Consider the following 27,450-nt stretch of genomic DNA (forward strand, 5'->3'; position numbering starts at 1 on the left):
TTTCTATTCAGACCAAGAATACCTATGCATGAAGAAGAGGGACAAGTATTTCCCTTATTGATACATATCGCAGCAGTGCGAGGGAAGGTAGTAATGGTCGAAGGGTACGATGATGAAGGCAGACAATGTTGTGCAATTATCGCCATTGAAGAAGGGTACCGGGTGACTGACGTCACCTATGATGATCTGTTCGAAGAACACCTTGACTCAGAAGAGACAAGGGTGGAAGTAAGTCTCATATTTTGGGTCAAAATGATCAAACGAGAAGTACCACAGAGAATGATGTTGACACTGATCTGTCCCACATACTTTGATGACGATATGGCCCAGGTGCCTGTCTCAGTATGGACTACAGGACCCTATGACGTAGGCCTCCTGAAAGGAGCAGGAGAAGTGAAAATTAAATTGAAACCAGGAGCAATTTTACCAAGGGCACGACAATATCCCATATCCAGAGAAGCGGATTAAGAGATTGCGAAGACAATTTCCGCCATGATGGAGCAGGGTCGTGGCGTTTAATCCAAGATTTAAGAGCATTAAACGATATTGTTGAAGCCGAGTTCCCTATAATGTATAATCCATCTACGATCTTGTGTAACATACCGATCGAGGCGAAATACTTCACGGTGATTGATTTGAAAAATGCTTTTTCTCAATCACTGTGACTCACAAGATCTGACGTCCTTCACATTCAGACAAATGCGCCTAAAATGTACGAGGTTGCCGCAGAGGTACTGTGAGTCCCCATCCATTTTCAACCGAGTCTTGCAAATGGACCTGGGCAACATTACAGTAGACAGTGTTGTTTTGCAGTATGTGGATGACATTCTGATCTGCAGCACCACTGAAGAACAATGCAGGCCCGATTCTATCCAGCTTCTGACTATATTGGTTGAGAAACTATATCAGGTTGACAAAGAAAAGTTACAATATTGTCAACAAGAGGTGCTGTACATAGGCCAGCTAATCTCGCATGAGGGGAAAAGGGTCATTGCAGAAAGGGCTGAAAGGGCTGAAGCTATCATGAACACGGCTAAGCCGCTCACAATAAAACAAATGCAGAGCTTCCTAGGCCTGTGCAACTATGTTAGGGCATGGGTCTTCTATTACAGCTCAAATACCAAGCCCTTGCTCCAGTCCCTGAAGAAGGCCCGTGCGACAAAAGAAAAAATTGAATGGACTGAAGCGATGGAAGAGGGGTTCACAGAACTAAAGAGAGCAATTTGCGTGGCTCCAGTTCTCGGGATTCCTAATTATGCAGAGGAATTCTACCTGTTCTCGCACATGAATGGCAATGTTATAACGGCAGTACTCGCTCAAAAAACCTCGTTGGAGTACAAGCCACTGGCGTATTACAGTGGGAATCTGGATCCAGTAATGAGAGGCCAGTTCCCATGCGAACAAAGCTTAGCTGCTGCAGCGTTCGCCATAGAGTAGGCAACAACCATTGTAATGGGATGCTCCATGACGTTATATGTTGAACACTCATTATTTGCCATTTTAGAGAAACCAAAGGGCACATTGACATCTCAAAGGGCCTCTGCCTATGAGGTGATCATATCAAATCCCTCGATCAAAATAGTTCGATGTAAAACAGTCAATCCAGCCGCGTTCATAGCTGCACAAGTCACTGAAGGCGAGCCGATACATGACTGTGCAAACTACGAAGAATTCTATGATGAAATCCCCAGGGTGAAGGAAAATCCCCTGGCAGCAGGTTAGATTGTTTTCATTGACGGATCCTCAAGAATCGACCAAGAAGACGGACAAAGATATACGGGCTTTGCCGTAATAAAAAACATAGTGAACGGAGAATTCCAAGTACTCGCTAGTGCACGAATACCATCTCATTATTCAGCACAGGCTGCAGAATTATTGGCGTTGATACTTGCCATTGAGAATCACACAGATCAGGAAGTAACGGTGTACAGTGATTCCGCCTATGCGACCTCCACAGTGCACACAGGACTATGTGTCACGTGGAAATTACGCAGCAGACACGGAAGCCATGCGTATGGCATCCAAAATTGAGACAATCATGAAAGTAGAAGTGGCACGCACCCATGAGCGTATGATGATAACTCGAGCCACACCAGAGGCTTATAGTAATGTGGGGCAAACTCAATTGATGGAGCTACAAGGGGAGGCACCACAGGAAGAAAAGAACCTGTGGAACCGACGAGGGTGTTCTTTGAACCCCTCTCGGACGGATTGTGGAGGCAAGACAGCACTGGTAAACCAGTAATGCCTGTAGCCCTACTAAAGATATCACTAGAACAATTACACTACCCGTTCCATATGACAAAAGAAAATCTAGCTGCAACGCTCGCAGAAGACTGGTTCATACCGAATTTAGCAGAGCAGGTTGCATTTTTTATAGTGAACTGCATAATTTGCCAGCAGTTCACAGCTGGGCACACATTAAAAGTAGTGAGAGGAGTCATCCCCCGGCCAAATGGGCAATTTCAGTACTTACACGTCGAATATGTTGACATGATTCAAGTATGTAACGGGCACAGGTACTTAATTGTAGTGGTGTGTCCATTCTCTAGATGGATAGAAGCAGGTCCCTGTACACACCCAGACTCGTGCTGCTAAATTCCTGGTGAGGGAAGTATTCCCTAGATTGGGGGGGTGTGTGAGGTGATGAGATCAGATAATGGGGCTCATTTTGTAAATACAGTTTTTGAACAGATTAGCTTGTTGCTTGGTATAAAGCACATGTTCTCATCAGCGTATCATCCAGAGGGAAATGGTATATGCGAGAGGTTCAACAGCTTGTTGAAGGGAAGGATAGCCAAGTTAAAGCTTACTCTAAAAAAGGGATGGCTGCACTGTCTACCACTGTCATTGTATGCACTTTGGAACCAACCAGGCTCTGACCATCATCTCACGCCGCACGAGATAGTCACAGGAAGGAGAATGAGGACCCCCCTTACCCCTCGAGATAGAGCTAGATGTGATTCCCAGTCTACCCGAGAGGTCCTGGGAACCGAGTTGTCGGAATATCTGAACTGCATGACATCAAGCCTCGCTGTCATTTCAGACCAACTGCAGCGACGACGAAAAGGGTGCAGTACAACACCAGACCCAGAGGGAGATGCTGAAACAGACACAGCTCAAGGGCTACGTACGCCAATCATCTTCCCTGGTGATACAGTGCTAGTGAGAAATCACACAAAGAAAAGGTAGGACGAGCCGAGATTCAACGGCCCATTCATTGTAGAGGACTGCACTCCCTCAGCCGTGAAACTGCAAGGCAGGAGACCTTGGATCTTCCTAAATGACATTAAACCTTATATCGGTGAGATCCCCTTAGCTGCACCCCACCGCGAAGAACCTACAGACAAGGGGGAAGAACCTCAGCACGTGCAGACGAGAGCTATGACGAGGAAGAAGGATGCATGAGCAGGAAAACTAAGACAAAGAACCTGGATGCAAGTTGTGGCTTAAAACTGGACAGTTGCTCTAAGCAAAGGGGGATAGGACATAACAAACACTCTGTGCATTCTAGTTTCAGGGTAAAGAAGGGAATAAGCCACAACACACTGATGATATGAACTTTTTAATCAAGCCATATCCAAGCATTATTAGTAAACAGGACTTTGATGAACTAAGAGCAAAAGTTACGAACATCACACAGTCACCTGAATCAACCAACACCCAGACTTTGATTTGCAGAAACGTATGACATGCCCCAACAGGAATATCACAAGAGATGTGCTGTCCTGTTTTCAGTTAATACTAGAGACATATCCATCGCTTGTAGGGAGAGTTACCAGCATCACAGACTTTGTTCAAAATCCTGCCAACAAGAAGGTGATCTGGCAACTACTGACTGTCATCGCGGAAGCCTTCGCTGTGTTGCCAGAATACAGTGATAAGGACACAAATGCTTCCACCACAAGTGATCATTGATGAGCTGACATACACGCTTTTCTTTCGCATCATAGAGGAGTGCCCAGGACTCATCGGGAGAACCACGGATACCCTAACCTTCATCAGAGACCCAAGAAACAATGAATACCTGAACCAAGTGTGGATCAAGCTAAATCACGTGATTGCAATCCACGCAGCAGGAAAGTGCAGAGACTGTTCTCGTCAAAAGAAAGGCCTGTGATCCAGAACCCAGCCAAGCAGGACAAATGTCCCTGTCACCCGAGGAAGTCGCCTGGCGCACAATGTCCTGTTTCAACATCATGGTCTGGATATACCATCACTGACTATCCAGAAATGGTGGGGAGGCCTGCAGATGTTGACGTCATCACCTCCCTCAGAGACCCAGCTAATGTCGCACATATGGGCACACTCCTCCGCGGTATCATGCTCCATGTCCAACGTTCAGCGAGAATTTTTTCATTTGTGTGGTTATTTGACTCCCATTTTGAACGATATAATTTTTTCAATATTTTTTCCAGTTTTGCATGTTTTCAATTTTTCCAGTTTTTCCATTTTTTTTCTATTGCTTCCAATTTTTTCCATCTTTGTAACATTTAAACAAGATTCCAGCATGTCTTCCGGACTAAGGAAATTCGGGGGGTGGATTGGGATTTGACCTATTTTGAATATGCGCAATAAGTGTGACTAACCAAAGAGGCTAGTCTGATCTTTTTCCATAGTCTAGCAAGGGAACTACATCCCGCAACCAGAGACAATTGTCACCCTCGAGAGGGGGGAATCTTACGAAGCACAATACACTTTACGTCCAAGACCTCCTGAAACACCATAATGAAGTAAATGGAAAGAAGAGATCTTTATAGAACTTTAACTATTGATATGATTGAAATGGGGGCCCAGAACAGTAACCTAGTCCTCCCACAAGCGGAGGGGCGCCCTCAATTCCCTGGAAGAAAATGCTGCAAATTGTCTTATCGAACGATAATGTGCATATGTATAGTTATTATTATTGTTTTTCTGTCATTAACAATCAGAACTGCATTCTTTATTGGTGCACGAAGCACTCCAATTTTAGTGCACCCACCAGATAATGTACATACGAATCCCACGAAAGCACCCAGACCCTATATAGTCATTACAGTTCCTAGAAAATCTGACGATAAAGTAAACAAACTAAAATTAAATGTAATTAGCAGTGATTCATACACATTTGAGGTAAAGAATGAAGAGAAAAGCTGGAGACAGGGTCAGCATGGAATGAATGAAAACATAGCACTGACAACTACAGGCACCCACACACTAAATGCACACGAGCAAGGGCAAGTGTCAATGGCTACGGAACCTCGAATGATGGCAACAGAAAGTAAAAAACTGCCTACCGAACAACCAGTTTCAGAAAATAGTGGAAGTGACCAAGAGGAAGCCGAAGGCCAACTGAAAAAGATATAACCAAAGCACTCAAGAAGACAGACTGGTACAAAAGAATTCACTGCAAAGACACAAATACTGATAGACCATTTGTTCCCATTTATAACTAAAGCGAAGAAACTGCATGAGGAACTGAAAAGTAGAACCACAGTGACTATCGCAGCAAGCACATCAGTTCCTACGAGCACCAGGCCGACGATGAGGCCACACGTACCACAGACGATACACAGATGGTGGTTAAAGGAGCCCTACGGGAGAATGCAAGAGGAGAAGAAGAGACTAACAAAACCTTCTCCTACCACAGCTATACAGATAATGAAGCCTGCTCCTCCAACAAGCATGCCTAAGAATCCTCAAGCAAGAAAAAAGTCACATAGACGCATTTAGAGACGTAGTTATAGCTAACTACAAAAAGACATTAAGAATCAAGAGAAACCCACATGAAGACAACAATGAACTAAACGATTACCTAGACAGCAGAGCACATCTAGGAAATAACATTTGGTACCAACACATGAAAGAGATCGGAAGAAGAAAAACTGAAGGAGAATGCTACATCTGCGCACTCCTACCGTACAGCATGGGAAAGTCCAAGATCTTCGTGGCTGTATAAATTGATGTCCCGACAGCACACTATTAGTCACACGTAGCAATGTGCAACACCAGAGGACAATTCATGGGAAGAGATGCCTCACTGATATGGGCAACAGAAGCAGCATACCCTGATGAAGACGACTATATCCAAGACATCAAGACAAGAAACAGAGCTCACACCAGGAATCACATGATTAGGTATGCAAAGCCAGAAGCACAAGGAGCAGAAAAAAGATGGGAGATAAACCCAAGACTGAACGGCCAAGGGAAAACTCCAAAAGAAGCGCAAATATGGAGAAATAGAGGCCAGATGCAGATTGGGGAACAGTGCTTTCCCTAGACGGATGGGAAGCAGGAGTAGTGATATGCCGAGCATGGATGGTCCTGGGAGCCGGCAAGGAAGCAATAGAAAACTCTCAAAAACTGTGCAAACCCCTATGGCCAAAATTGGTGAAGTTACTAATATGGGTCGAAGATAGAAGGGGACCCCTGCAGATAGTGCCACTGCAAAGCCCGAAATTATGCTTTAGGAATAATGGCACAAGGAAGATGCGAGAGAATTGGAGTTGCGGACGGATCTTTGAAGCTCCAGGTATGACTCACGGAACCGCAGTAATTATGGATCATTACTGGGCATGTGGATCCAAAGCATACATAAGGTTGCCGAAAAACTGGGGAGGCATATGCACAATAGTGAACGTCCACGTTCCTGCACTAGAGATCCCGAAGAGTGACCTGAATATCGACAGTTTCCCAAAAGCAGATGCTCACCTGAGGAAAACGAGGTCTGTGGAACTGGTATCCCAAATAAGGAGAGAGAATTACTTTTCTGCCAAATCAGAAAAAGCATTCATGCAATCCCATACGAGCACAGGCTGTTTAACCTCACCTCAACAGTATTCGCAACAATTCTCTTGCTGCACATCCAAATAGGAGTGAATGCTGAATGGTTGCAGATAACCAGATGGGAGTTATTGCAGACCATCAACACTACCATAAAAGAATTCAATACAATCAAAGAAGAACTGAGAGCAATCCGATTGATGACCCTCCAGAACAGATATGTACTTGACATGATTACAGCAATGGATGGAGGTGTTTGCACAAAAATCGGAGAATCATGTTGCACGTTTAAACCTTCACATGATGAAGAAAATGGAACCTTAACAGAAGCCATAAGTATGCTGGCAATTCTGCAGAATCAGATTATCAGGGAAACTGACGAAGTGGATGACGACAACTGGTTTGGAACACTGTTTTTATGGGTCCCACAATGGATGGCAGACATATTCAAAATTCTGGGAGCCCTGTTAGCAATGATACTACTAGGATTTTGTGCTATCAAGATAATCGTAACACAATGCCAGAAAACCGCAAAGAAAGCCATTGGGATGAAAATTATGGTCGATGTTGAAACAGGATGGAAACCCAGAGACCTAAGAGATGAAGAAATAACAAAATTCGTGAAGGCCAGCGAATTTGTGCCAGAAGGAACAAAGTTTGCATACCCCAAAAAAATGAAGAAGGTATGAAGGGAAATGGATTTACTGCAGCCCAAATGGGCAATGCCAGCTAATGACCTGGAACAAAGACGAACACGTAAAAACAACAGGAAGTTTGAAAGGAGTGATAAAAATATGGACTCCAAAGATGCACACTTTCACACCATCATGTACAAACCCAGAAGACGAAGAATTGGATATAGTTGAACCAAGTAAGAATAATCTAAAGGAAGAAGAAAAGGTGGTTGATAAACCGACCAGAGGGGGGTGTGTAGAGGAAGTCCCAAATATGGCCTGCACTCCAGCCACCCATGTCGAGATGCTAGAAGCATACTCGCCAAGATATGTGACTTATAAGGAGCAAATGAACCAACAGAGAGCCACGGTGGGACCCTGTCCAGTACCCATCAGAAGGACATGTATACCTATTGAAGCACCAATAACCAGACAACCGTGGGCTGCAAGGTATCCACTGAGACAACCATACCTGCAGCTGACACAAAACGAAGATTACTTAGACTGTCCCTGAAGAGACCCACAGAGCCTTAATGGAAGGCAATTGGTGATGACATAAGAGCCCAGACGTGACGTACAGATAACCATAAAATGACGAGCAAAAGAAGGTACGCAAGGACAAAATGTAAAGAATAATGATGTGACAGACGTATAAGACACCACGTTGCAACACAAAGAACGTATCCAGGATCAAATTGTGCAACTGACTGAATGCATGTAAATAGGCTCAGAACGCAAGAAGCTCAGTAAACGGTACTGCTTGCAATGCTTAGTAGAAGCTTAGAGCGGCATGTGCCAATTATATATCTACCTCAATGAAGCACGCTATACAAGTGCAACTCCATTTTGTGATGCAGAACTAAGCCCAGGCTGATAGGGGCCATCAAGGCCGAGATTCATATTCCAGCTAAAGCCAGAAGGGAAAAGCGGAATCGAAACTCAGCAAAAAGTAGCTCATGCTTGGGAATTCGAGGTCAACTTCAGGAAGGGAGGAGAGCGGCAACCATGAAGAATCGAAACTTCAGAGCATGACTGCCAGCCAGTGAAGGTCGAGATAAAGAGGCCCCAGGCAGGTGGCTAGGCTGAACAAAGAATCAAATATACAAAAAGAAGGAAAATGAAGCAGATTCACGGTGAACAGACACGTGACTAGCCAAGGGCAAAGAGGTACCAACGTCTGATGTCACCCAGAACCCGAGGATGCCATAACTTTTCCTCATAAGAAGCTACAGTTTCGAGGCCATCCTTAGCCAACTAATTGACACATAGCCCTAGAGGTACTGATTGATGGAAGGGAGGCAGGGTGAATCTTGGGGCACTCCGCATCTGGGTGTCCATTCTGCATGCTGCTAATTGACGTAGAGATGTATGCCTGGGGGTGTAACCCACCCAATCACAATGGACCAACTAATCTAGGATCCTATAGTTTGTAGAACCAATAAGACGTCGTAGTCGTAGTGACGTCTATCACGAGTAATGTAGTGGGATGGGTGTAGACGCCTGCCCGATAAGAGTTATCCAATCCACACACACTGTTACCATATATAGATATAGCACCTATACTTAAGTTACCTTTTCCAACCAATAGAATTGCATGTCAAACTTATGAGTTTTACACGTCATTGTTGACGCGAATTTGCTATAAAAGTTACTGTCAGCATGAAGAAGTTGGGAGTTGAAGCGAGACAGGCGATCGCATCATTGATGATTACCATTTGTTTCCCCATTTTTTGTACTTGTCATTAAACGGACTTCCCTTTGCCAAACTATTGAGTTGTCTTTATTGAAGTGTGTCGGAGTAAGTGAATCCTGCACCCTAAACTCCTCAAGGTGCAGCTATCTTGTCTTACAGGTACTAGAGGGTGAGTCTGACCAATGGGCCCATCAGAGGATGCTCCGCTATCCTGTACAGGCGTCCATTCAATTTTTCGATGTTTACAGAGGAGAAAGGTAATAGGATGCACCAGGTGTGAAAAACTGGGTATGAAGCACCGGTAAAAATTTGAAAAGCCTAAAAAGCTCTATACTCCTTTTAGGGACGTGGGTGAAGGCCAGGTGAGTATAGCTTCTACCTTCCTATTGTCCATTTTGATGCCTTTCGGAGACAGCACAAACCACAAAAACTCCACCTCAGTGACATGGAATGAGCACTTTTCAAGCTTGGCATACTAATGGTTTTCGCGTAGCTTGTGGAGTACTGCCCACACATGTGTAACATGGTCTTGTCGGTTGGACGAGTAGATGAGAATATCGTTGAGTAGCTCCCATAGTACATCATTCATGAAGTGTTGGAATGCCACCGGGGCATTACAGAGCCCGAACGCCATCATCTGATACTCGTACAAGCCATACCGGGTGCAAAATGTGGTCTTCCATTCATCGCCCTCCTTTACATGCACCAGGTGATAGGCTCCTCGGAGGTCTAATTTTGTGAAGACTTGTGCTTGTCGAACTTGGTCTAGCAAAACCGGAATAAACGGTAGTCGGTATCGATTTTTTTACGGTTACCTGGTTTAATGCTCGATAATCAATACATGTTGGGAGATCTCCCTCTTTCTTGGGAACAAAGAAGAGCAGAGAGGCTGCAGGTGACTTTGAGGGGCGGATGAAGCCATTTGCTAGATATTGGTCTAGGTAATTCTTTCTTCCCATCAAGGCGTAGATTCGGCTGCATGGTACTCGCGCCCCAGGAAGTAAGGCAATTTGACAGTTGCAAAGATGATGAGGAGGAAGTGTATTAGCTTATTCATTAGCAAATACATCTTGCTATTCCTGTTATTCAGCAGGTAGAACTCCTGTTATTCCTAGCACAGGCATCGACTTCAGAGATGCGAGCAACGGGTGTACAGATGTACGATTCTTATCGTAACAGCAATTGCATTGCCTCAGGACGGTTAGTGTTCTAGTACGTGGGTTATGTGCCTCCAGCCAGGGCATGCCGAGAATCATCTGAAACTGAGGGGCTGCAATGAGATTGAATGAGATTCCCTCCGTATGACCGTCTTTGCAGAGCAGCATGACCTCAGCCGTGTAGTGAGTTACGGGGCCGGAAAGTAGTTGGGAACCGTCTACCATGGTTACATTGTCTGATGTTGCCTTTGGGCAAACTAGTAAACCTATCCGAGCAGCAGTTTCCAAGTCCATGTAGTTACTGAAGGCCCCGCTGTCCACAACAGCTTTGAGTGCATGCATCTTGGACGGATGTTATGGATTTACAGTGATAACCAGAATAGCAAAGTGGGAGGTCAGGGGTGTCTTCTCCGCGCTCGACAAACCGGCCTCTATGTCTGCCGGGCGTTGGAGTTTTCCATCTCGTCCGTTCCCTTACTCCCATCCATATCCCCTACTGTCGTCCGAGGGGGTTTGGCTGGACAATTGCAAAGAAAATGACCAGGTTGATCACAGTACAGGAATAACTGTTCTTGCCATCTCCTGTCCCGCTCTGCCTTAGTGAGTGGACCTCGTACTATGCCTAATTGCATGGGCTCAGGATGCGCTTCTGCAGGTTGGCGGGCAGGTGTCTCCTTGGGCCGCACATAGAACGTTCTGCCCTCCAAGCGGGCGTGGTCAGTCTTCCGGTTCTGCAACCGATGATCGAGCTGGAGTGCAAAATCGATGTATTCCGCACAGTCATCTGGAGGGTTCACTACTTGTGCCAGTACGTCCTTTAGCTCTCCTCGGAGACCCATGTAGAATAAGGTGGTTCCCTTTTCTTGGGGCCAACTTGCCTCGGCCACCAGACGAATAAACGTGGCCACATATGCCAGGAGATCTTGACTACCCTGTCGAAGGGATAACAGCTCATCGTCCAAGGCCTGTCCTTGTGAGCTTTTGTAACTCATGCTGGAAACCAGCATAATTGCGAAGCAATGGGTCATCCCTGTTTACTAATGGGACCAACCAATCTGCTGCAGGACCCCCTAAGTACGATAGCACAGAGGCCACCTTAGACTGGTCTGTAGGAAATAGTCCAGGTTTGCACAAGAAATGTAAGCGACATTGATTCATGAAGGTCCCAAACTTGTTTGGGTCTCCCAGGAACCTCTCAGAAGGTCCTAGTGGAATGTTACCTGGGATTACTACCTGTATGGGAGCTACTGGTTGGGACTGTGGCATTGGGACTGATGTAGCTCCCCCTGGCAGTGGGGCCTGTCCTGCATGGGTTTGCAGTAGCTATCGGGCTATTCATCGGTCTTGTCTCTATTTACCACCAGCTCACGTCTCAAGACATTTGTCTCGGCGCGGGCTGCATGCACTTCCGTCTGCAGTTCCCCCAGAAGCTGGGACAGCTGATCAACTTCCGAAAGTCTCCATTGCTCAGGCAGAGTGGTTTACGATGTGCTTTGTGTTCTGTCACGCTCACCTGGGTCTCTGCGGGAGCAATGGATCCCTCTGGTCCCATTCTCTCACTGCCCTGGTCTGGAAAGCTGACCTGCCAAGAGAAAGAGTGATTAGGAGTTGTTTTGGGGAAAGCTTCTCCAATCCTCCCTCCACCCCTGTGACCCAAGAGTGTTCTTTGATACAGGCGTGGCTCACCTTTTGGTTTCATTTGGTGCACTCTCCATCCTGCAAATGCAGGGGCACTGTAGTCCGGGGCCCAGGGGCTAGTTGCTTCACTAGGTCCTGGTTGGTGATTGGCGGCTGACCTCCAGTCTGCTAGTAGGTTGCTGACTATGGTGAGTTTCACTATTCCCAGACTTAGCCCAGTTGCTGCACTGGGAGTTGTCTGCACTGATAAGTTCAGTTTGTACACTTGGTTCCTGAAGACCGCATAGCTGCTGAAGCAGGTAAGTTCAATTGTGGGCTGCAGGTAAATTCAAATGTGAGCTGCAGTTAAGTTCAATGGTGGGCTTGAGATCAGCCGTAGTACGAGTGAGTCTATGGAGGCCAGTTAATTCACTGGTTGTGGGATAAGGGCTAGCTGAGAGCGGGTGTGCTGATAGGTGAGCGTCGAGCTGTGGATAAGTTGTGCTGTTAACAAGTGTCCTTTTGTCTTCACACGAATTTTCAGGAGCAGAGCAGCAGACTGGACGCAGCCACAGTGGAATCATATCCCACTCAACTCGTACACCGAGGGTGAGTAAGTTATGGCTGCAGCTTAGTCGCGCGGGAGACGAGGGAAAACAGGTTGCACAAACACTTACTGCTTTTCTGTCTTTTGTTTTTTTCTTTTGCAGGTCGGAGCGTTGGTGCGACGAAGCGAGGAGAAGAGCTCACTCCTGATCGCAGAGAAAGGTGAAGAAATCCGAAGAAGTTTCAGATGGAAGTCCGGGCTGCGGTGAGCGTGTGCCTAAGGCTACAGAGAGCACACGAAGCACAGGCTAGTCTCTGGGCGTGGCTTATAAAGGCAGCCACACCCAGACACTAGAACATGCAACACAGTTCCTGGATGTCTCACTGGCGCCCATGTTACAGTTGCGGGAAGTAATTAGAAATAAAAGACAATGCCAGAAACAAGGTCTATGAGAGTGAAGTGGACTCTAGCTGTCTGAATGAATGTTTTGCATGCCAGGCCTTTACCCATATGGCCCCTGTTTGTTCTCTCCACCTACCCCCATGTGTTTGTGCTAGTAAGGAGAGGGGCCCCAGGCTAGTACCCATGACAGGCACTGAATCTGTGCTTGTTTCATATGCGATGGCGTCCTAGTATATGCTGAAGTTGACCACTTTTTTTGCTCATTATTTTATATCTATCGGCAGCTTTCATCACTGTCGACCACACTGTTCTTCTTCCTCACTTAAAAAAATGTTATTGGGATGCCTAATAAGACTCTATCATGGTTTAGCAGCTGCCCCGTAGCTAAGTCCCAAATGGTCAAACTTGGTACCTTTTTGTCTAATTCCACCCTGGTGACCTGTGGAGTGACTCGAGGGTCACCTTTGCCCCCCTTGTTATTTAACATGTATATGCATCCTTTAATGAGTATCTTTCACAAATGTTATTTGCCATATCATTGCCTTACCGGCTATACCCAGCTGTCCCCTATCTATCACACACACCTCCCTCTCTGTGAGTCCTGCTTTTATACTCTTCGTATTCAGGTAAGTGGTAGAGCCACTGCAGCTGTGCATACGTTTAGAGCAGAATTTCTGATTGGTTAGAGGTTGTGCTGACTACACATTTCTTAAGTGAAATTACTCTTGCCACAGGCCTTTTTGTGGCTCCGTGCACCAATCCCAGAAAGAAGTATTTCGATATCTTGGAATCAGGCAGCATCCCCGTTCTGCTCACTGACACCACGATGGCCTAACTGATGGGCCCTCTTCTTCACAATGTTTTTACATTTCTCAATTCAAACTCCATAAATGTCATGGACCTCTCATGGGTCTGTGGACTATGTGCTCTTGAGCGGGTTCTGTGGGTCCCATAAAGTCTGTTTTCCTATCTATACATTACATTGTATAGTCCATTTAGAATATCACAGTGTCTCAAGAGCACCATAACAAACGAGGGAGCGGGTTGAAGCCTGAGGGATACCCATTAACTTTTTCCCAAGCCAGCCCTGCAAAGGAGGGATTTCACACCAGGATATCCCAAACCTGATCACCTTGCAGCTCCAGTATGAGCTTGTCACACTTGCCATATTTATACACAATACATGCGATTCCTGTTGATGGCTTCATTTTGGGGGGTTTTCCACTTCACTCTTTTAGTTGCCTGTCTCTTCCTTTCTTTTCCTTTTTTCTTGATTGTTTCTCAAATGTGCAAGTGCAAAATAAAAACCAATTTTGGTCATGCCAAATGTTTGGATTTGTATGTGGGCATGGAGTATGGATTTGCCAGGCGCTGCCATGATAGTAGGTGATAAGGAGTTATGGTACAACACTGGAATTAACCAAATATTTGTGGAGTTTGAAAAGTCTCCCTCCTACTGAGTGCAATGGATCCAATAAACACGAAAGGTTGGACCATGTGTCAGAGTCTGTTATTCTCCAAGTTTCTCCTACAATATAGCACAAATATTTGATCAAATTGCTATAACCAAATTTATTTTTTACAATTATCATGATTTACACCACTTAAAATATTGCCACAGGCAAGTAACTCCATATGGCTAGTGCATCAAAAATCACCTCCACGGAGGGGCTGAATTTGTGGAACTGAACAACATATATACAAAGACATAGGTAACAAATACATGAACCTTTTAGAATGAGACCAACAATAAATAATTCAAAACGAATATCAAATCATAAATACACATTTTAAGCACATATCAATTAATTTAAAGAAAAAAAACACTTGCATATCATAATATATGGTTTGATTTTGTAAAATACAGCACATTCAAGGCCTGTATTTGGTAATCAACCCTGTATGTTTCTGTCCCTATTGCTAATATCTGAACAGTCATCCTGGGTAAACTTGTATGACATTGAATGTTAACTACACAATCGTCTCTAAATTAACAGTATGTAGAAGAAATCTAATATCGGAAAAATAATATCCAAAAATCTACACAGCATTGTAAATTGAAAGAGTGTTTTCATGCATTACAACACTGTGAGATGTAACCCAACACTTCAGCAGGACCACCACTATGTCCATTAGAAATGATGCACCCTGTATATGTGAAAAGATCTAATGTACCTGTAAAGATAACCTTGATCTCTGACTAAATTGCTCAATAAATTTAGAATGTATGTGGTGGTTACCCCACTCAACAACCCATCATAAGCAAAGGAATTACCTAAATTATTAGCAGAGGTTACTTCGTGAGGCAATATTCTAACCAACTAATTGCATCAAACAGTGTAGACGATTGAGTGAAGCTAAAAGCTGGTGTTGCAGATGTGGCTAAACAGTACCTCAAGAATGGAAAGAAAACCCAGTTAAACTGATCCCCTATGGATTTACAATTGCAGGAAATACTGACCCGCATTTGTAGAAAGTAAGCCTTACTCCAGGACTATATTACAGCTTCATTCAATCTTCCCCTAGTTCTTCTAGTAATCTATTTTAATAATGCTGGTACTTCCTTTGCTTATGATGGGGCGTTGAGTCACCAGCTATGATTGTGACACTTCCTTGTGGTTCTTTCAGTGACCTTCAACACCACTGAAAACAACAGATGACTTAACACCCTTCCACTGCACATAGGATTCAACGACAATGTTCTAATACTGTTTACTGCATGCTTCTCTAACTGCCACCATCTTCTCATATGGCTGTCTGAATCTGAATACCTCCCAGGAACTTGCAGAGTCCGACAAGGATCCACCTTTTACACAGGGATCTAAAACCTCTGCATGGAACCCTAGGGGGGACAGCTCTCCAAAGTGCATATCAAGATCTAGCAGCATGTAGCTGACTCCCAGCAAAACCTAAATGTCTTCACAATGAAACACACATATCAACTCATGAGATGCCTTTCAGTTTTTAGGGTCTGAAAGTGAAGTACATACCTAAAACTAATTTCCACCAGACTGCAGTACATCTTGATCACAAACAAACAACACAATCCCAAGTCAATGAATGGCTGTCTGAAATTTTTTAGACCTAGACTGTGTCACATCATTCTATATCCAACCATCCCACTCCTAAAAACATACTACATGTAGACACATGGCTAATAAAAAGGAAAAGGGTAAAATAACCATATCAAGACAAACTCTGAAAGACCTATACCGGAATCCCCGTCCCTCAACACACACTGGCCAACATCACTGTATTCATATATCGTAACATAGAAATCGCGACCATATGTATCCAGGAAGGTTAACATGTCAAGAGGACAAGACAGCATGCCATAGCCAGACTTTAAACTGAAAACCAGATTCCACAATTGTGCCTCTAGTATCTGGAACAATACCCCACAACACAACAGACCTGTCCAACAACCATAGAATTCCTAAATGAACTGCGGACTTGTCATCAACGAATACCTCAATCACCAGTGATGACAACATGTCCTTTCATGGCCACAACAACACCCTACCATGATACTGAATTGTTCTCTCAAAGCCGTCCTCATGGAACACAAGTATTGCTTCTCCAGCTTATCTCTCTCTGGGATTCTAACATCTACTCTGCTCTGTTACTGTATAGCTAGGTGTGTGCTGAACAAAACCCAAAATACAAAACAAATTCTGCATTGATTTTATTAGGTTATGGCTCTGATAACCTCAACATCTCGACACCACTCCTTCTGTCACTTAACCTTTGGCTTAGATGAACATGCAGTCCCTGTTGGGTCATTTAGGCACAGTGTTTTCTGCATAAAACAATGTGAACATTTGCTGTTTCAGGGGATTCCATAGTGTGACTTGTGCAGTTCAAATTCTCATCCATAGACTTGCTAGTAACAGTTAGGTTTTCTGTGTGCCCCTCTAAACGCAATCCCCCCTCACCTGTTGTTGCAATGCAGTCAAAGCCGACAAATGCGTAGAAGCAGGTAGCAGCCCCGGCCAATGTCCCAGTGAAGCCGTACGGCATAAACCCTCCAACTCCAAAGTGCAGCGTCTCATTGGCAGCCAAAGATCGGTTACTGAGAAGTGGTAGGGACACAATTGGGTCAAAAGAATGACATTCTAAATACCTCCAACGTTGATGCAGATAGAACATCTTTAATGGGCGAGCAATGTCCTTATATAATGTAGTTTAATGTCAATATCACCAAAATGCGTAATACATTTTGTCTCACTCTCCCGAAAACTGATTGTTACTCGAACTGGCTGTCTGATGAAGAGACACCTGTCAAATATGCCTGGAATTGTTATCTTTAATCCCAAAGAACTCTTGAACTGGTCAAATTATCCACAAATCCTGAAACGGGCGTTGTTATCTCAAATCTGCTGCAGCCCTGATATGACTGACTGCCCAGACCTACCGGGCCTAAAGAAGCACTGGCCTGTCAGATAATCTTTCTAGTCCCAGCCTGCCTTTAACACCATTGATATGTTTAAGATTAGGGGTCATGACAATAGTGTGTTCAGTAGAATCTTTTTCTTAATTTGTGCCTTTTACTACAAAGTGATATTGGTCTAATTTCAAATTGAGTACTGGCGGCCGATCCTTCCAGCAGTCAACTCATACCTTTCCATACATGGTGGGAGCATTTCCTCTGGAACATCCCTTTGGCTTGGACCATACTATTCATTTGCCTTGCACCAAAGACAATGGCCTCATTAGGATTGTGCCGGTCCAGTAAAAATGTGGGGAAAACATCCAGTAATATGGAATCTGGCATTTTTACCAAACTCCCACCCTCTGGTTTTGCCAGTATGGGCAGTGAACTACCGACAGGCCTGACCTGCTGGGATTTCAGGCCCCTACCGGCAAAGAATTGCCCCAATCACTAACACCGGTACTATCACTGCCGGTGATTGATTGCAGCAATCCCATTACATGGACTTCTACAGGCAATTTACTGCCGTTGCTGGCACCCATAATATCCCGGTAACACTGGTATATCAGGCACTGGTAATGGTAAGGCGGGTTTGCTGGTAACTCGCCAGTAGTACAGGAGGCTTACCAGCAAACCCGAAATGAGGCCCAATATCCTGCTGCCAGTGACGAGCAATTGACTAACACGCAAAGGCCTGAAACGTGAGCCATGGTTCTTAGGAATTGCCTCTAACGTGTGCCAATTAAAGTGTCCTTTAATCTAGCCTCCTAATTAAAAAGTAGTGGGAAAGGGGGAGTGACAGAAAACATAGGGAGAGGAACAGTAGAGCATGGGAGGGTAAGATCAACAGGGTTCCTGAGTTTCTGGAAAGCATGAAAACTTTGGGGAATCTTACAATAGGGCCCCTCTAGATTGTTCCCTGGGGATGTTCAGATAGAGAAGGCGTTCAGCTTAAGGCCATTATCTGGAGTCAGGCCCTTTATACATAGTAGGGGTTACCTATCTTTAGTGGCCATCCCAGGCAGTGAAGGATGCTTGGATTAGGGAGAGTTGCCTGTCTCTAAATAAGAGAGAGAGGGATGGCCCTGGGTGACACACTTTACTAGAACAATAATAAAAACTCTTGAAGTGTGTTCAAGATCCGGTGTGTTCTTGAGGCCATCTGTGACAACGCGTTGTATTTTATTGCAAGAATTAACACATCACAAGCAAGTTGTCAATTAATAGGTAGCATATAAATTAACTGATGCTTTAGGGTAGATTAAATCTCATTCAGGTTGAGTTAATAAGCTCAGCACAAAATTGATGGTGGCACAATGGTATTGCAGGCAGCTCAAGAGTCCGATGGTTATACAAGCATGTCTCTTGTTTCAGTAGAAATCATCTCCCAAGTAACCTGCTAAAGCAATAGAACCCAAGGAGGGGGGCATTACCAGATGGGTAATGTCCCTGTGGTGCGAGTTATAAACCTGAGCAAAGTGAGGGCTTTAACGTTGACCTGGGGGCATTTCTCGACTGGTAATGCCCCCCCTACTCGTGTTGTAATGCTATTAGTACCCTGGCACATTCAACTCGAGAAATAAAAGCAAAAGAAATGGCCACCAGGGATCAGGGGGAAGATAGGTAAAAAAAAGGTTAAAAAAAAATGCCTGCCATGTAACGGGAGAAGGGACTGCACATAGTCCCTTCTCCCTTTCCATGGTGGCTTGACAAAGAAAGGAAAGGATCTCCGTGGGACGCAGAGCTCAGACCCACAGAAAGTGAGTCTTTGTCGACCGGGTAATGACCTGGCGAGGGCCAATCAGATTGTTTGATACAACTGGATTCTCCCTCGCTGGGTGCTAATTGTTAATAGACAGTACCCAGTGTCTATTATTAACCAAAGGAATACAATCTCTCATGAGTTAGAAATTCCTATGCCATATACAGTGTATTTGTCTGGTACTGCAGTGGCCGTGGCTACTAATAAGGATGCTGCAAATGGGCTGATCCTGAGGAAAAGCAAGACTGTTTTTGCTGCAACCTGGTTACTGTTTTCACTTCTATTTTCGTAAAACCTAAACATACACTTTATGTATCCTTCATCAATCCAGGTTGACTGATCTGTGTACAGCTAGCTGAGCATCTCACTGCTGCCACCAGGTGGGGAATGCAACACAAGTTAAAAACAGTAGTCTCTTTGTACCTGAGGAGCATCAGAGTTACCTGTCTAAGAAATGTGTAACGGATGGACCAGCAACTCCAGCTGATTTGGAGAGCAATTCCCTCTATCTTACCCAATGTACTCACAATAATTAGGTACTGCCCGTATTCTAGATAAATGTGCACAGTTGAGTGTCTTTCAGTGATGATGTTCAAAGGCCAAGCAACTTCAACACACAAACTGTGATCCCAACTTACCTCCCTCCATTGTCATCTGCCCTCAGAATCTCTTCACCTTACCTCCATCTTTTTGCATCCACCCCAGAGCCTTTTCCCTTTACCTACCCCTGTTGGCATATGCTCTTAGATTCTCTACACCATACCTTACCCCAGAATGCACCGCCCTCAGATCCTCAACTTGCCTCCCCTAGCTGGCATCTGCCCTCAGAACCTCTTCACCATACCTCCATATTTTGGCAACCACCCTCAGAGCCTCTTCCCTTTACCTCCCCCACTGGCATCTACTCTTAGATCCTCGTCACCTTACCTTCCCTCAGAATGCATTCACCCTCAGAACATCTTAAAATTACCTCCCCCAGCTGTCATCTGTCCTCATATCATCTTTGCCCCCCACCCCGCCCGACTGGCATCCATTATGAGATCCTCTTCACCTTACCTCCACCCGCTGGCATCCACTCTCAGATCCTCTTCACTAAGCATCCAGTTTCTGAGGTTGCCCTTGATGAAGCCGCTGATGATGACAAACATCAGGACGAGCACATTCACAGCTGTGAACACCTTGTTCACCATTGTGGACTCTTTGACCCCAAAAGAGAGGAGCCCTAGAATAGAGTAAGAAAATAATTGGCAACCCCATCATAGTATGACAACTTACCACAGGTACTGTGTGCCCCGCCATTGCATGCAGCACACGACATGTAAGCTCTTGAAGAGATTATTCCCTACACGCTGTGGACTGCTGTGGTAGATTATTCTAGTTTCTGAAGAGATCATCATTTTCCTATTCTCTTAGTAAGACAGTGAGTGACTGGAGTCCTTTATTTAATCCACTCTGTGGAGCTAACTGCCTCTAGGTGTTGATACTCGATTGCTGGGTGTCAAAGGACTCAAACTTAAAGAATTAGAATATGATATTTTGTCAGAATGTGAGGATGATAACTTTGAGTTTGTGTTTAAGCTTAAAAGCATTCCGAAGCTTGCAACCTCAGGCTCTAAAGGACAACCCTCCTCTGATGCTACAGCAATGTGTGCGCGACATGAAGAGGGGCTTTGTTCAGTGCTTAAATTGTGGGAGTGTTTGCCAGTGCTCAACCCTAGCACTTATTTTCTTTTTTTTTAAACTTTATTTATTGAGCTTGACAGTGAAACAGGCAGAAACCAGCAGTATACAGGTAGTCTGTGAGTATACATTCCATGTACATATTCTGGAGGGAAATTATACAGAACAGTAAAACACCAATTGGGGGTACAGTAGTCAGAGATACAGGTAACATAGTGACAAACAAAGCACATGGGCTAAACGGAGTCGGGTACTGGAGAGATCCGGTCACCGGCATCATCTTCGGTGTTAGCGGACAAGGAAGAAATATAAGAGCGGAATGGGGCCCAGATATTCCTGCATCTAGCCACTGTTGGTTGTAAGTGTGCCCAGCACTCCTCGGTGTCAGAGGCCCAGGTGACACCCAGAGCCACCTAGTGTCTGTGGGGGCCCCAGGGCTAAGCCATAGCAGCAGGATACAGTGAGCCGCTAGCAGAAGACATAGACGAGCTAATTTCCTGGAGTCTCACCCAAGCCGGGGAAGCTTGTGAAAAAGGCATGTCAATGAGGAAGGGGTAATAGTGCAATCCAATACTTCAGATACGGTAGTGCATACCTCCTCCCAGAACAGGGAGAGGCATGGACAGGACCACACCATGTGGATATAGTTTGCATCATCTGATCTGCATCTTGGGCATGTGGATGGATGGTCTTTCGACATGCGATGTAGTCTGATCGGAGTATAATGGAATCTATGGAGTACCTTAAAATGGATCAGTTTAAATCGTGAATTAAATGAGATTTCATGGGTACGGGCACACATGCGGTCCCAGCATTGGTCTGTCATTTCGACACCGAGATCCTTAACCCAGAAGTCCCTGAGTTTGACGAATGGGGAGGCTGCCCTACTCTGGAGGATGGTGTACAATCTAGAGACTTTTCCCTTGAAGGTCGTGGTATTCAGAATCTCTGATAATATCAAGTCATCTGAAGGGATTGAGGGGAAGTCTGGGCAGCTATTCTTGAGAGATCGGCGCAGGCCTGCATAATTAACCAGTGGGTGGGCCTGCCGCGCAGGGGTTCTGGTAAGTCAGACCTTTCAAGGAAGATGCCCTGGTTAAAGCCGTCTCGGACAGTATCGAGACCTGTACCTAACCACCGACATGTTGTTGTAGTATCTACACGGGGAGATTCCGAGAAAAAGTTCCAAAGGAGAAGGTCACCATGAAAGGGGTGCTGGGTGTTAGCCAGCTTCCACAACTTACTCAGGGCTAGTGCTGTGGACCCAGCAGGGTCAAGGGGTTCAAATTTGATGCAATGGACGGGGAGAACTAAAAAGTGGATATCACGACCATCAGAGGCAAGGCGTTCAAGTTTAACATCGAGAGGGGCATCGGTAGGTACGAACCAGTATGATGCAAAGTGGGCATGAGCAGCCATCCAGTACCTCTCAAATTTGGGGTGCTGAGCCCACCCTTTGACATTGGGATGGTTAGTGTTTTGAATTTCAGGCAGACCGCGCCAGAGTGCCACAAAAAGGTATTAATGGTTTGGGTCAGTATTGTAAAGAATTCACGGCCTGGCCGTAGGGGGATATTCAGGAATCTGCATAAGAGTTGGGGCAGTACCTCCATCTTAAGGATGGCGATCCTACCAGCCAGAGAGATCCATAATCTAGTCCAGCCTGTGCACTTTCAGATAACAGTGGTAAGGTACTTCCCAAAGTTGGCTTCATGCAAGGAGCTTTGCTGACGTGTAACCACTACTCCAAGATAGGTAATCCATGCAAATTCCAGAGGGTTTGGGGGTGAGGTGGTGGTGGCTTCAGTCAATGGAAATAATAGAGATTTAGAACAATTCACTTGGAGACCCGATATCTCACAAAAGCGTATGACGTCCTCTAATACTGGGGCCAGGTTGTGTTCAGGTGAGCGGATGAAAAGGACAGCGTCGTCCGCGTAAAGGGAGATGATCTCGGGGGACATGACAATCATATGCCTCTATGCACATGTTGTTGGCGTATCCTTTCAGCCAAGGGCTCAATGGCTAGGGCAAAAATTAGCAGCAAGAAGAGCCAACCCTGTCCCGTGCCTCTGCCTATTGGGAATTGGGCTGACCACCGGTCTTCGGTGTGAACCCTGGCAACGGGAGAGGAGTACAGGAGTTCAACCCAGGATCTGAAACGAGGACCAAAGTTTTTCAAGAACCTGCCACAGATAACTCCAGGAAACATGGTTGAAAGCTTTCTGCATATCGAGGGTGGCCACAACTGCCTGTGTACCTGGGTTGACCCGGGAAAGTATGTTGAATAGACGGCGCAGATTAAGAGAAGTGGAGCTCCCCTGGATGAAACCCAACTGGTCCAGGTGAATAATGTATGACATATACGGGGCCAGTCTCAGAGCCAGCACCTTAGAGTAGATGTTGACATCGCAATTGATAAGAAAGAGGGGGTGGTATGAGCCACACTGTGTGAAAGGTTTGCATGGTTTAAGTAGTACCGTGATTATCGCCTCTCGAAGAGAGGGGGGAAGAACGCCCGTTCCGTAGGCCTCCTCCCAAAGGGTTGACAATTGGGGGACCAGGCGGGTCTTGGAACCTTTATAAAATTCAACAGGAAGTCTGTCGGACCCAGGGGCCTTTCCAGGGGCCAGCGAGTCTATAGCCTTGGACATTTCCTTGGGTGTAATTGGGGTGTCTAGGGCATCTCTATACTCTGGGGAAAGGAGGACCCAGCACTTATTGTCTCAGACTCACATTAATTATGAAGTGGTGCTAGTCAGTGCATCCATCAACCACCGGTGCGAGCTGTAGTGCAACCCCAAATATGTCGACACTCTGGGGAGTGGCTATGGGTGGTGACAGCAGTGGTGGGGAACTGCCCATCCACAGTGTCACAGCAGTACTAGAAAATGTGGGGCCAGCACACTTATTTGTTTTACAAATTAAGCACTGGCTTTGTTACTGATAAAAGTAAGTAGCAATGTTAGTGTTATAAACATGCTTTTGTCTGTGACAGGAAGTCCATGCACAGAGGGACCTGTTTTTGTTCAGTTTGGAGATTATGTGCATTGCGACCTTCTGCATACAGGAAAGATATTTAATGAGTATTGCTTGGAGTCCTGTCTAGGTGGTATTCACTTAGTGAAGTTATGAGTTGTCATGAACATATACCAACTATGCCTTCTCACTGCTAAAAGAAAGGCGAGTACATCATGGAAGAATTTATAGAGACACCTTTTAGCATTTGTGATTATTTGAGTGTGCACTGATTCAGGGTCCATCAACCCTATATTCGAAATGGGGTTTTGAGGATCGCATGGGGCCTCAACTATGTACCCTGATATAAAGCCAGAGCAACCAGCAGTCTTTATTAATATTAATAATATTGCTAGCATGCTCTTGCGTCTGTGGTTTTGGTACTAGGTCTGTAGATGCTAGACCAGGCTCCATAGTGGTGCCTGTGATTAAGCAATAAATGCCCAAGCTCTAAATGAGGAGTGTGGGGAATGGAACTACATTTTTGTGTTTATTTATTTATAAAGTGCTTTGGCCAAAGCGCTGTACAGATATGAAGAAGTGGTACAATATTGATGGAACATGAAGAAAAACCCTCAATAGTGGAATCCATGAAGATACAGAGGATAAGTAGTAAGATTTAACACGACAATTAAATAAAGTAAGTGTAGGAAAAGACCTCATAGAAAAAGGCAGAGAATTCAAATGTTTAGGGGCCAATAGTGAAAAAGAATGAAAGCGGGTTTGAGAACACAAAGGTTTTCGAATGACAAAAAGAAACTGAACATAAAATAGGAGGAGGAAAGTAAAAAGAGATAAGAGATGACAAGTAAGAAAGGGCAAGACCAGGAACACATCTAAAACCAATGTAAAGAAAATGAGAGAAGGCAGGACTCAAAGTAAAGACAAGAAACAGAAATAAGAAAAGCTTAAATAGAGAGATGGGGGGAAAGCTGAAATTGAATATGGATAACCACATTGAAGATGAACCGTAACGATGTGAGCTGGTATGCAGGAAAGTCAACCAGAGGTGCTGAACAATTATCCAGTCGAGAGATAACCGGAGATGTAATAAGAAGCTTAGTAGCTAGGAAGGTGAGAAAAGGGTGAGTTTTGTGAAGGTTATATAATTGAAAGCAACAAGAGTGGGTCGTGTGGAAATGTGAAAGTAAAAGGAAAGAGACAAATAAAAAAATCGCCTGACGATTATGCCCAGAAGTACATAGAGAAAGTAGAGAAGAAGGGAAGGAGAGAGCAAGGTTAGGGTTAGGCGTAGGAATAGCTGTAACAGGATAGAAGAGAACCTCCATTGTAGAGGTGTTAAGATGTAGAAAATGTGAGTCCATCCAAGATTGGAGAGTGAGAAGCCAAACAATAAAAGTAGAATGAAGAACATCAGTAAAAAAGGAAAAGAAATAATGATTTGGGAGTCGTCAACATAGAAATGAAAGGATAGACCATATGAAGTAATAATAGGGAGTCGTCAACATAGAAATGACAGGATAGACCACATGACGTAATAATAGGGAGTCGTCAACATAGAATTGACAGTATAGACCGTATGAATTAATAATAGGAAAACTCTAAGTATATAATGTAAAAAGAAGGGGACCAAGAGCAGACCCCCGGGGAAGGCAGTATTAGGGGAATTCTCACCAACCCACATCGAGTTTAACACGATGTTGTCAAGTAATGATGATGGTCAAGTCAGAGTATATTTTAGTGTCAAATATTTAATCACTAGAGGTAATATACAGGGAAAAACTAAAGGTCTCTAACATCATTGGAAAGCATAGGTTTATTGCCATAATGCTTTCACATGTACTGAGACTTTCCTGCATTTGAGGGCTGTGGTTTTCAGCTGATCATAACTCTTGCAGCAATAGGGCTTTCCTGTGGCACATTTCTGTTTGAACTCTCTTGAGGCGTAATGCTCACAGCTGGGAATTATGCACATTAGAGACCACAGAAGTGCTAGAACCCAGCATTAGGATGCTCCTAGGCCTCACAGTTGATAAGTCATGTATCTTTCTATGGTTAGTTCCTTGAGGTTGGAGCCTTGTGGTTGAGATTTCCCGTGGTTGATCGTTGTGGTGGTGGACATTGCAGCATGATGTAAACAGCTCTTGGGTACCACTCGCAGCTGGATGACACCTTCTTCTCTACCGGCAGGTGCATGCCTTCTAATGGTTCGACATCCTGTGAGCTGTCACAGCCCGAGACATGGTATAGATACATGCAGTGCCATTATGAGGCTAAAATAACAATGTATAACAAGTTGATCAGGAGACTTGGATAAAAAGGACACTAGTTCCATGACGGCTCTGTTAGTCCAGATTCATTACAATGATTGTTACTTTTTTTAGATTCTTTAATTCTTTAGCATCTACTCAACTGCTATATTTCTCTGGATATCCCTTCCATCTAACTAGGCACTGCTTTTGATGACCCCTGGCTCCAGTTCTTTCTCTACATGAAATGCACGATCGTGGTCTGGCTTTATTTTTTTGTAGCTCCTCATCTTTTAAGTTAAAAACTGTAAAATCCCAGAGGGTAGCCTGATTATCAACAATAACGATTTTGTCGCTAAATGTCTGTTCATAGCCCTTTTACTAAAAAAAACTTCCATCTGGATATCCTAACGCAATCCCCTTTTTTAATTCCATGTTTGTGAGTGCTGTGTTCAAATATCTGTCTGTATTCCACTTTATATATTTTCAAAAAGGTTTCGGGCATCATGTGTACTGGTGTTGTCTTGTTATGGCTACTCCCGTGACGAGAAGAGACAGGACTATGTTGCTGCTTCCATGGAGGCTCTCATTGCATCTCAAACCGTGGTTCACCCCAGAGACTACGTCATGGCACACGTTAGCCACTGCCAAGTCAGACAACGGTGGTCTTGACAACTGTGGAAATAAGTAGCTGTGTCCCAAAACTGTTGTGCGTCTCAGTTAGGTTTCCAGCCTTCATCAGCATTTCTGGAATGTCCTTGCTTTACAGATACCTGAACCCCAAGCTGTTCTTACCTTGCGCTTCTTCTGGTTTTCCCTGTCTGTTGTAACATGCAGACGACTTCTTACAGATGCCTGCTGGTTTATTAACACTGCTTTTTACCTTCTTGGAGATGCTTCTGAATCTCCCTGCCTGTTGTAACCTACAAACATTTTACAGACTCTTTGTCTTCATGGAATGATTCTGGATCTCCCCGCCTGTTATGACATTTCCAACTCTTTTAATTGAATCCTTTTGGCTAATTCTGGACCTGCATTTCTACCCTATGGGATTTATCATCCTCTTTGCATATCCTCATCTATCATTTCCCTTTAGTTTACTGTCCTCATGCCGTTCAGTCCAGGCACACTCAGATTTTCCTTTCTTTTTCCTTTTCCCGCTTGGTGGGAATGGGTCTCCTGGTCTCCGGAATATTTCTCCCTAAGTACCTGTTTTTCCTCTTGGTCTGGACAAATAACGTGTTGTGGCAGGTCAGAAGAAGGGCTCTGGGCCTTATTCCGAGTAGGGCGGTAAGGGATACTGGGCACCATTAAGGAGACCGGTGCCGGTAATCCCTTACTGCCCTACTACGCGGTCCCTTAGCAGGTCCCACTATGGGCGCCTGGTTTTACCAGGCGCCCTTAGCAGGAGCCACAAAGGAACCAGGGAGCAAATAACAGTACCGCAGATTGCGGTACCGTTATTAGCTCCCTCCCCATTCCCATTGTGCCCTAAG

At 44.8% G+C, this 27,450-nt stretch overlaps 1 protein-coding gene across 1 annotated transcript in view; it reads right to left on the bottom strand.

The window, feature by feature from the left end:
- Nucleotides 1–14,442: 14,442 nt before the first annotated feature.
- LOC138582599 (cationic amino acid transporter 2-like) overlaps nt 14,443–27,450 on the bottom strand; it is a 31,679-nt gene continuing 18,671 nt past the window's right edge. Inside the window, exons 2-3 of the mRNA XM_069654016.1 lie at nt 20,103–20,268; nt 14,443–16,924 (exon numbers count right to left, since the gene is read on the bottom strand). Of these exons, the coding sequence (XP_069510117.1) occupies nt 16,636–16,924; nt 20,103–20,268 (455 nt within the window). The 3' untranslated portion in view covers nt 14,443–16,635. The remainder of the gene's footprint in view (nt 16,925–20,102; nt 20,269–27,450) is intronic.

This window comes from Ambystoma mexicanum, chromosome 3q (genome assembly GCF_040938575.1).
Source record: "Ambystoma mexicanum isolate Mex_15411 chromosome 3q, UKY_AmexF1_1, whole genome shotgun sequence".
Classification (NCBI taxonomy): Eukaryota; Metazoa; Chordata; class Amphibia; order Caudata; family Ambystomatidae; genus Ambystoma; species Ambystoma mexicanum.